Source organism: Myotis davidii, unplaced genomic scaffold (genome assembly GCF_000327345.1).
Source record: "Myotis davidii unplaced genomic scaffold, ASM32734v1 scaffold1, whole genome shotgun sequence".
Classification (NCBI taxonomy): Eukaryota; Metazoa; Chordata; class Mammalia; order Chiroptera; family Vespertilionidae; genus Myotis; species Myotis davidii.
The window spans coordinates 7,160,775-7,172,352 of record NW_006294681.1 but is presented as its reverse complement, the minus strand read 5'-3'; the positions used below and the strand labels follow the sequence as shown (position 1 = coordinate 7,172,352).

At 43.9% G+C, this 11,578-nt stretch overlaps 1 protein-coding gene across 1 annotated transcript in view; it reads right to left on the bottom strand.

Annotated features, from left to right (window-relative positions):
- Positions 1–2,292: 2,292 nt before the first annotated feature.
- Positions 2,293–11,578, bottom strand: part of DERL1 (derlin 1) — a 24,695-nt gene continuing 15,409 nt past the window's right edge. Inside the window, exons 4-8 of the mRNA XM_006769085.2 lie at positions 11,368–11,394; positions 10,720–10,815; positions 9,534–9,586; positions 7,591–7,701; positions 2,293–4,498 (exon numbers count right to left, since the gene is read on the bottom strand). Of these exons, the coding sequence (XP_006769148.1) occupies positions 4,360–4,498; positions 7,591–7,701; positions 9,534–9,586; positions 10,720–10,815; positions 11,368–11,394 (426 nt within the window). The 3' untranslated portion in view covers positions 2,293–4,359. The remainder of the gene's footprint in view (positions 4,499–7,590; positions 7,702–9,533; positions 9,587–10,719; positions 10,816–11,367; positions 11,395–11,578) is intronic.

The window sequence follows — 11,578 nt, the reverse complement described above, 5'->3', positions numbered from 1 at the left end:
ACCCCCCACCCCAATCTTCAGCAAAACCCACACTGCTTTCTCCTGCTCTGCAGATGCGCTTGAGGGAGATGGGTGGAAATGCTATCTTGTTCCCAGGCTGGAGGCAATGCCAGAGGCTCCTCCAGGAAGCCACGCATGTAGTTAACATGTGCTCGTGGGCCAGCAAGGGTGGTACAGCATTCAGCATCTGCTGCCCCTTCTTAGGAAAGAAGAGCATTTTGATTTGCTTGTGGAAAGAAAGTACCTCTTCCCCATTACAAGCAGTGTTAATGGGACTGCCATTAAGGGTTCCCCTGAATTCCTAGCCAAGGGAAAGCACAGTCCACGCAAGGCCAGGAAGACTGGAAGTTGAATCCTAATAGGAAGGAGGGAAGCACAAACTCCAGGTGGAGCTGACAGCCCAGCAGGTGGGGTAAGATCCGATCCTGCGACCTGACCTGTGGGCCCTTTTCATGTCAGCTTTTTCAGTAGACCCTTGGAATCCATGAGGTGTTCTGTTCCTTCCAATAAAGTCCCCTTGGCTGAAGTTAACCAGAGAGCTTTTGGGGTACCAGCAATCAAAGAACCCTAACTGATGGAAGGATCAGAGAAGTTCAAACCCTTCCCCTCCAGGTGACAAGGCCTGCCATGGGGACAGCCGCATCTTACGTCTTCAGAATCGGGTTTACAGCTCCTCTCTTGAACAGTTACCATCAATATCCGCATGTCCCTTAAGCTACCGTGACTGCCCTTAATTAACAGGGACACTCACCGTGTCAGCACCAGCCCTCGGGAAAAGGCCAACCCACTGGCAGAGAGCAGAGGAGGATCAAATTCATCTGGGTCAGCGGAAGGCGTCAAGGGACAAACCGAGCTTAGTAGACAGTTCCGAAGGGACCCTTCAGCCTTGTGCCTAAACCCAAATCTGCACGCCCTGTGGGCCACTCTGGCTTGGAGACAGTGACTTGGCAGAGGTTTCTCCTTTCTCAATGCATATATGCCTTTGGACAGGCCATAGGAGAATCACTTGGGAGAGGAAAAGTTAAATGCATACCTTCAGTGACTCTCCCCAATTGTTCTTGCTGCCCTTAGTCTACACTGTCTCCTTCACCCAAATCACCTTAAGTATTCACACCCATGCAGATAAGTACACATTTTAAGACAGAAGTTGCTTAACTGCTCTTTAAAAAGTATCTCAATTTAGAATCCATCCCTGCTACTATCTCCAACCTCTTCTAATATCTTCTTTCAGGAGTCTATGATTCCCCTGTATAAGCAGCAAAAAATCCTTTGGAGCTCCTGGGAGACCAGACTCTTAGCTCTCTCTCCCTAAGCAGGCCAAGTTCCTCCTCAACCCATTACCCAGTCCAACTTTCAGGTGAGTGCAGCAGAGTAGCACCTGTACGAGGCAGGCACTGTGCTAAGTCCTAGGACTACAGCCACGGTACGGTGTGCTAACAGACCACAGGAGAGACATGAAACAGGACTAGGGGTGTGATGACATCATAAAGCAGAGACGGTGCCAGTGGACCATCTTGGAGACATTCTGCCTCGCTGTCAGATCTATAAAGGCCTCTCCTTGGTGCAGTGTTTAAGCTGGGAGGGACCTGAAGGAAGGGGACAGAGTGAGCAACATCAGTTGAGAATTGTTTCTCTTTCACTAGGGCCTTCTCCAAAGCTGTCCCCAATTCAGGGAGAAATCATGTTCTAAAAGTCCACTTTCAAATTCATAGGTTTAGCATTCATTGTTTTTCTCTACAGAAACACACACAGTGGCTAGGTTTTCCAGCTGGTCCACCAGCACCCAATCATTTATAATGTGCTGCACCAACAATACCTATAAATAGCATTATTTAACCAGTCTTGTTTCTATGGGAAACTTATATCGAGCCCTGATGTCCAATGGAAACCCCTGTGCATAACCCCTCCTCTTCCTCATGAAGTCCCAGCAATTCTCTCATGGAGGTCTCTTCAATCCAGCCCTAGCCCCAATCCCACTACTTGGTTCAGTCCAACCTTATACCTGCACTTAACCTTATACCTGGCACAACAACCCACTGAAAATTCAGTCATCTGGTCTGCAGTTCCTCCTCTCTGCAGCCGTCTCCCCCAATGTTCCAACACATCCCGCTTCATTAAACTAAAAGCCAGGGAGGAATCCTCCAACATGTGAGCAGAAGTACTGCTATGTCACTAGAATAGCAACAAATACTGGACACTCCTAAATGCCCAAGAGATGGCTGGTTACAGAAATTATGTAGTACCTCAAAGAGGGAGCAGAGGAGACATACAGAAACTTATGACAGACAACCATCAAGTTGTACATTTTAATTTACAATTTTTTACCAATAAAAATGATTAGTTACAAAAAGGGAATTTTCTACACAAAATAAGGATTTTTTTCATTCATAAAGAGAATCCACTGTCACGTCTTGCCTTGCCAAACCAATCTCAAAGAGTTTGCTTAGCTAAAATGATTCCTAGGAGAAAGATAATCCAGATAAGGTTAATAAAATCATCAGCTCCTTACATGCATTTAAAAGGACGAATTTAAGGAGCATTTTGCCTTGACCCGAAGAATTCTGTAACAACCTTTAGAAACACCTCTGCTCTTGGCAGTTGCACTGCTGAGCGGGCATGTGAGACTCCAGCTCACGGGTCGTGAGCACCTCCTAACAGTGACTTCCTCTCCTGCACAGAGAGCACATGCAACATAACAGGAAAATGGCTTCTACCATGTCACCAGTGCATTTTTACTGCGGCCACAGGTCAACAGCGGAACATCTGACAGCTAAGGTTCAGATTCCGCCCCCTCCTACATTACCATATAAATTAAGTCTGGAGAAATACACACAAACTTGATTTAAAAGGAAGACCTGTTTTCAAACCCCACTTCCTCGGATAACACATCACAGTGTAAGAGTGGAGCGAAGAAGAGCCATCCTGTTAGCGCAGTTTCCCGAAAATAAACTTGATCGAAATGCCTGAAGCCTTTTTAAAAAGTTGTCTAAAGTACGGCAGCCACGCCACACTGTTCCTCGCAGTCTGCTTCCGGAATAAAAACATCAAATAGGAAACTGTGTGGAACATGTTCAAAACCCTTTATTCGGTGACAAGCCTAACTCTGATGGAAATTCCCACCTGTGAGAAAGGAATTGTGGGTATTTACGTTGGTCTGATGTACACTTGTGAATCAATGATAAAGACCCTCAGTCACAATGATTCTAAAGCCATTACAACCCAAAATGATGTGACTCAGATTTGCTTGCATTAGCTCTTAAAATATGATCTTTATACAGAGGAGCTACACCCTCCTCCCAATTAACTGACGTCTGTGGCCATAAAGGGGGGAAGAGAGGCCAAAAAAATGACATCTTAAAAAGGGCACAGGATTTTCTTACCACCATACTTAGTAAACATATAGCCAGAATGGGAATGAAATGGAATCAACACCCAGGGGCCTCTCAAAGACAGCCTCTCCCGGTGAAGTCTGACTTGGAATTTTCTAGCACAACCACCCAGCTACTCTGGGTTCACACACAGCCAGGATGCCTCACCCATCAGATGCAAAGGGATTATCCCACCACAGTTTAAAGCTAGCTGCTGTGTAAGACGCAACTCCACTATAGCTGTGGTCACTGAGGGAAAAAGTGCCTAGCAACACCTTCATGTGTTATTAATACCAATCTGCGGCCCTCGCTGACCCAGCGGTACTTTTTTATCAAAACATCTGAAGAGCTGGCAAGTGGCTGCAACTGATACCAGGTCACAGGATTGCAAAGCTGAGAAAAGGCTCTTGGTCCCCTGTTCATATTCTCCGCTACTGTTACAGCTCTGCCACCAAAGGGGAAGAAAGGTTTGAACAAGGTTTTCGTGACCAAGCCTTGGCAAAAGTCAATAAATAAAAGAGCTTGTCAAAGGCAGAACCACGTTATGGGCAACCTCCTCTAGCTGCAAACCTGGGGGGTGGGAAAAGGAGAAGGGAGGCATGTGCAAGAAAGAGGTGAGAGTCCCTTTGACAAGCATTTAGTGGCCCAATCGCAGGGGCCCAGGTTGGTGACAGCAGACCAGGACCTAGCAAAACCCATCATTTGGACAGAAAAGGAAGAGGAGACACCAAAAACCATAGTCATTTCTGAAATTTGCACAGTTGACGTTTGTTCTTCATAGCAGAAAGGACTTGAATGAGAATCACGTAACTTGAGGAACACTTATATTTTCTTCAGGATTTAAAAAATGGTGTCTTGTACGGAAAGACTACATTCAGTGTGGGCCAGGTCCACCAGTGTTTGCTGGGACGCAGTTGCTGAGCACGCCCAGCACTGGGAGGAAAGCTTCATCTGAGCAGAGTGGCTGGTGAGCAGGCTGGAGGCCACTCCTTCACTGGTCCCCAAGTCGGAAGCCCTGTCCCCAGTTGTGTCTGCCGCCTCCACCATTCTGATCAGCTGCTCGCCTCACGCTAGCAGGGGGCATGCCAAATCCGGACACCCCTCCTCTCCTGCTGGGCAGCCAGCGGTACCTGGAGCAAGGCGGGAAACAAAGGGAGAGAAGGCAACCAAGTCACTTCCACACGCTGTCAGGCCATCTAGCACCGGCTCCCTTTCCCAGTGTCCCCCGGTCTGTCACACTGAACTGTATTCGTCTGTGGCCAACGGAAGGCTGAGGACAATGTCTTACTAACTTGCCTTTTCAGCACTCAGCTCAACGCCCTGACCAGAGAAAGCACTCGCTTTCAGGCTTCGTAAATTTACTAAGTTTTTAGCTACATTTACACTCTAAAAATTTTTTCTCTGATTAGCAAAATAATTCATGCAGAATAATACAAAAACAGAGCTATAACTCCCACAAGCCTGACCATCAGAAAAAAACACCTCTTATGTAGTATTTTGATAATATGCATCTGGATCAAAGGGTACAAAATAAATTCACTTTCCAAGGACAAAGGTGCAGCCTGTGTTCAGCCCCACATGGTGCCTCCACCATGCAGGAAACTGAGTCCCGCAGCGTCCATGGGGGGGACTGGAGAAGGCAGCGTTACATCCTAGAGGTATGAGTCTATTTTTAAAGTTTATTCATCATTTGCCCTCCGACTGCATTCATCTCATAGGTGGTGGGAAAGTTGAAACCCAAACAGGTTAGCTGGTTTGCCACCTTATAGTTTCACAAATTAAGAGTCACAGAACAGCTAAGAAACTTAAAAGTCCAGGTTCTCAGTTTTTCCAAAGATTTCCCTTCCTTGACTATGAGGAAACGAAGACTATGTTTACACTTATTCCACTCACTAGATCAGCCGTGGGCGAACTACGGCCTTGACTGTACCCTTTTATGTAATGATGTTTATTTGAATTTATATTAGTTCACACAAACACTCCATCCATGCTTTTGTTCCGGCCCTCCGGTCCAGTTTAAGAACCCATTGTGGCCCTCGAGTCAAAAAGTTTGCCCACCCCTGCACTAGATCCTCCGTTTAAAGTTTTGCTTGAAGAAGACTGTGTGTGATACCTGTTTAAACCATGAGGGGTGACTTGCCCACAGAGCACAACCTGTCATAAAGGGTTTCCCTTACACCAGGTACCACATGTTGGTAAATTCATCTCACCTTCACAACTCTAGGAGGTGGGCACTACTATGACCCCATTTCATAAAAGGGAAACTGAGGCAAGACTGAGTAAAGCTCTTCTAAATTGACAGTCAGGATTCAAATGCAGGCAGCCTGGCCCTGGGGCCTGTACCCTGCACCAGCCAATACACCCCAGGCTGCAACGGGACACAGGGTGGTTCCAGTGACAGCAGTTAGGGACTGCAGCCGTCATCTGTTTACTTCACCCATGTGCCTTCATGCTCCCTCCCAAAAAGATAATGGTCTCCTTTTAAACAGAAAAAATAACTGCATACAGCAGAGAAGAGGGGCTGCCTACTTTTCTAGATGGAATGCAGAATGGTGATGCATCTTAGAATTCTATAACTCATATCTTCCCCTTTCAATGAATACAGCTCTAGCTTTAAACCAAAATGCATTCCCAAGCACTGGTTCTTGATATCCATTACATTCTGGTATGATAAAGCTCCTCCATGGTGCATAATAAAATAGAACACTAAAACAGGCAGTGCTCGGGCCGTTTTGCTTTGGTTCTTATTGTAAGACAATATGGAAGCCATCTCCATTGCTTAAACAGACAGTGAAATTAAATGCAAGTAATTAGTATAAAAAGACACCCAATTATACATAATCAACAAAAAGTTATGGTAATTTCAAAGCAGTTCCTGTTTTTGCAAGGAGCTACATTTTGTCATCTGATCTTCATGCAAAACATAACAGAAGGGCTTCCAACAGCAGAGCTCAAATGCAAGGCAGGCTCCGCGTGCTACTGATTCTGCCGCAGAATCTCATCTACTTTGTTGCCCACAATTGAGAAATGTCTCCAAGCCTTGAAGTTAGAATATGACCATTTAAAGTACAGTAACTGTTGGCTGTTCCCCAAAGCACCACGTTTTTATTTTAATGGATGCATCTGCCATCTGACTTGACAGACCTAGATCAAAAATCCACGCCTGCTGTTATTGTGTGTCCTTTGATAATTAGAAAGCAGATTGGTCATTTGTTTTTTTAGCCTGGAGGCAACTCAAGACTCAGAAGAGAAACAAGTTTCTTTTTATGCTCTTAAAGGAGAAAACAAACCAAAAACAGCACAATAGTGTACTTCTCTGTTTGTATATTATATTTCATAATAAAATTCCTTTAAAAACTTATCCCTGATCTATAAAAGAATTGTAAGAATGACAAACTACAAAACATTAAAACATGCAAGACTTGAAAAGGGCTGGTGTGTGCTTTTTTTAAGCTTTAAAGTGCAAGCTATTACTGCGTATCTCCAGCTGGAAATTGGGTGTGACTGCCAGGCAGTCTTTTGCTTCACGTACGCAATGGTCATACTACCTACATGCTTGAGTGTGTCAGCATCTCTCCCGCCTTAGATCCCAATGTCAGAAACAGGCCCAGAACTTGTCTTTACTGAGGCTCCACTACTGTGCTGCCAACAGTCCTGTGAGCTGGGGCTCCCCCCAACTTACTGACTGGCAAACTGAAGCTCAGAGGTTTGACTTGTTTCCCAATATCAAAACTGGTCAATGAGGGGAATGGGATTCCAACCCAAGTCTGTCTCAAAACCAAAGCTGTGTCCTTGGCCTCCTCAGGTGAGTAAATCCTAAAGCAGAGGACTATACAAACTCAAGTCTCTCATTTTAATTCTGAAAAGTCCCATAAATACTATAATCGGTAAAATTTAATAGAAAAGTGTTACATTACTAACCAGTGAGCGAACTTATCCCGTCACCCCTCCTCACCCAAACTCTTGGGAGAAACTGACAGCCTGTCATCCTGGCCCCGCCCAGCACTCCCTGTGGTGCTGGCTGTCCCGGTGGCCCCTGGCTAAGGTTCTGTGGTTTTCATTCTTGGTGCCCTGACTCTGTGACCAGGGTGACTCATTTGTTGGCTCACAGTTCCCATCAGACCGAGAGATAAATCCTATTCCTCCTCAAGTTTTTATCAGGATACATAAGAACATGGACAGTAAAATGATTGTTAAACAAGCGAGAGGAAAAAACACTTACAAAAACTGGGGTGTGGACAGAAAATTTCTTCCTCCTAAGTCCATTGGGTATCTGAACATTAGGAAGAAATAAAGATGTCCAACCAGATTTCCAATGAGCTCATTGATGACCCTGCAAACAGAGAGCCAAGTCAGTTTACAGACATTCAAGCAGTGAAGTGAGAAGCAGTAAGTTTTAACTAACAGCACAGGGAAGAGATCCTCATGGCAGCCCACTGTGATCCCTGGGGACCTGTGACAGCTCGACAGCAAGCTGTAGTTTGAGTGGCAAATGCATCCTGAAGGAGAAGGGAAACCAGGACTGCTGGACCTATGGGGTCTGTGCTCCTCAAGGCCAACTGCCCCTTTAACATCTCTTTCAAGTCCTAGCCCATCCTCAAAATACTGTTTTTGCGACTTCCTGCCTTAAGAGTAGGAAAAGCTTCAAACTTCTGAAGTCTTCCAAATATGAATACTGTACTTGCAAAACGTGGTGAACAATGAAGACCAGCAAGAAAGAAGAATGGGAGCAAGGAAAGGAGAGACGCCTGCTCCCCATTCCTGGTGCCAGTGAGCACTCTCCCTCGCTCCCTGTGTCCTGGTGTAAGCCATCACGGAGATCACTTTGGAAATGTAACCTTCACCCTGTCATCCTAAAATAAGCACTGACCTTCTTCAGTTTCCCCACGGCTTACACAGAGGCCACTGCAAGGTTTTATAGATCCACTCTTACTACTGCATATCTTTCTGTCTTCACTGCAACACCATTCTGGCAGGGACAAGCCAGCATGTGCAACTGCTCCCAGCTCTGTCCTTCTAGGGAGCAGGGTGGCCTTACCAAGCTCACAACTAGCTACTCTCTAAACCAGCGGTTCTCAACCTGTGGGTCGCGAACAATGAAAATACATCCTGCATATCAGATATTTACATTACGATTCATAACAGTAGCAAAATTACAGTTATGAAGTAGCAACGAAAATAATTTTATGGTTGGGGGCCACCACAACATGAGGAACTGAATTAAAGGGTCGCGGCATGAGGAAGGTTGAGAACCAAGCTAAGCAGGGTCGGGCCTGGTTAGTACTTGGATGGGAGAAAGGTTGAGAACCTCTGCTTCTAAACAGTCTGCTTGCTTGACTCCTTCACTTCTCCCTATCAGTATGAAGCAGCAGTTAGGACCACACAGAGCAAATATGGCAAACATACTAGGGACTAGTACTATTAGAACGGACTGAAACATTACAAATATGCTGTAGTGTAAGAAATGGGAGTTCTCCGAATAGCTGCATGTTATCCTCTTCCTAGAATTCTGACTGGATGCAGTCAAGGTTTTCCTAAGCCTTTATCCTAATTCCAGACTAGAAATTTGACCCTGTTTGGTCAAACTTCTCTATTATACACCCAGTTACTGCCCATCTGAGAATATGCATTTCTGTGACTGGTGAGCCGTTTCCAAGGCATTAAAACTAAAGAACCTAGTTACTGTAGGCACAGCTCTTAGAGTAGTCAGTTTAGACACAAATTAGATCTGTTTGCTCAATCTAGACAGTGAATCCAGAAATGAGTATTTATTCAAACACACACACACACACACACACACACAAAAACACACATATATGGAAGCCTACTGTCATAAAGAACTAACAACAAAAACACTATCACTCAATGCTAAAATGTACTTAAAGCCCTACAATTTAATCAATTAGATCAAAATAAAATCATTCTGTAAGACAAAGTTCCCATGCATCAATGTTGAGATTCTTTAGTTTCATAAAAATTAAAGAAGGAAGATAAAAAAGAATGGAAGTCGTCCAAGGATTAGTTTCCAATTAAATAAATCTAACAGGGAACACTATTTGGCTTTCTGCCTGAATCAGTGCTTTCCAAATAGCTTTTCTTTTGAATTCAAATAAATGCCTGTTGCCTCTCAAAAAGAAAAGAATAAATAAATCTAGTATCACTTACGAGCCTCCGATGATATAGTTGAATCCAAGGATAACCCAAGGTAAATAACAGGCCTGGAAAAGAATAGATACACATGTGAGTAACCACACTTAACGGGATACAGAGTTGGCAGGAATGGGTAAGAATGTTCTGACAAGGCTTTATAAATCCCTTGAAAAGTCCTGCCCCAAATGTCTCCGATCAGTCCAGCATCACTCCTATGATACTTGAACTTCCTACCTAAACTTGTACTTATTCCTCCATCAGTGACTGGAGAGACAGAGCTCCTTGCTGACGGTTTCAAATGCAATACAAACAGATGGATATTAGCACCCAGGAAGCAGGTGAGTGCCCTGTGCTATTAAAACCGTGGTCCGTAACAGAATCTCCTTCTGACTCCAACCAGCATACTGTTACCAGTACATTTAAAATACCCCATCTTTTGTGGCTCTCCTTTTGTATATTTCACAAAATTAGTTGAATTTTTACCTCTCTACACATTGATATCCTGAACTAATACTCTCCCGAATAAGACAGCCCTCCAGATAAATTGAACACTTGAGCTCCTTACGAGAATCAAGACATCATACCAAGAGTTAAGGGACTTTTATAAACCAGGAAGGAAAGGGTTATCCCTAAATAACACGAAGGCAGACATGGTAATTACCGTAAGAGAAACACAAAACATTGCAGAAGCCCAAAGGCACAACTAATTCCAGGCAGGTGACTCAGGAAATAAGTATGTTCAGTTAAGAACAAATAGGATTTGCAGGAATAAGATAATTTTAAAAATGTTACAGGTGGAAAACTGTGAGAGAAAGCACAAAAGTAAGTGTTTTGAGGGCAAACAAAAACAAATTTTGTCCAAAGTATAAAATATATAACAGGGAGTGATAAGAACAGACTTTAAAAGACAGGGTTTCACATGAGTATCTTCCCTTCCCTCTCACTTCCACACACACATACAGGAGATCTCTCAGGGACACATGGCTGAGGGGCCTGAGGTACAGAGGGAGTGAGAAGTGACCATCAGCAAAGGACTCTGAGTTGGCTGAGGAAATGGGGACTGAGAAGGCACGAAGGGGCTTGCCAGTGGTACACTGCTCTGCACTGACCTCTTCTGGACGAATCAGAAAGTACATCTCTGGGCTGAAGAGGGATTTCTACAGACAGATGAAAAGGAAATTTTCCCAACCAGCTACAATACCTTAAATCGTGTTCCGAACCAAAATGACACAATCATGTCTCTGTTCAGCTGGGCCCAGACATAAAGCACCGACATGATCAGAGGAATCATCAGCAACTGCAAAATAATCAGCATGTAAGGACCAGGCTCCGGGGCCCTAGAAAGAGGCTTAGTGTGAATCTACCTTCTCACCTCTCCCTTCCAAACAATCCCTTAGAGGGCCATTCAAAAAGCAAAAAGAAATTCAACTCATCAAAACTGTAAGCAGATTCTTCTAATGAATCATAGACGTAATCTACAAAGTCCTATAATAAAACAGTTATATTATTTTAGACAGATTCAGAAAAATATCAGGGCCAAAAGTAGGCATAAAGTTTTACTACTGTATATTCTAAATTTTTAAAAAATGTCTATCCTTTATGTGCGTAAAAAAATACTGGGTAGTCATCATTCTCAATGTTCAAACATGACAAAAGAGCCAGAAATAAGTAAGAAAAGTAATGACTGAGCTAACTCGTGTAGGATCTTCAAAATAAAAACAGCTATAATTCTATCATTTCAAAATATCACATAATTAACCACAGAGTTAATGCAATTTCAGCTTCTGTCAAAGGCCTTTACTTGGATATCTAAACCATGCAAAAGGGCAAATGGAAGGTCGCAACTTACCTGCATGTCCATTGCTAAGCCAGTAATCTTGGTTTGTAAAGTTAAAGATCAGACAAAGAAAGCATTCTGCACCCAGTAAAAGTTCATTTCCTTCCAGTTTTCTGAAGGAACACACTTTTCTATACTTCAGGTGGCTTAAAACATCCAGAGCACAAAGGTGTCTAATAATCTTCATTCCAAATATTCTATTAGTCTAGACCAGGGGTCCTCA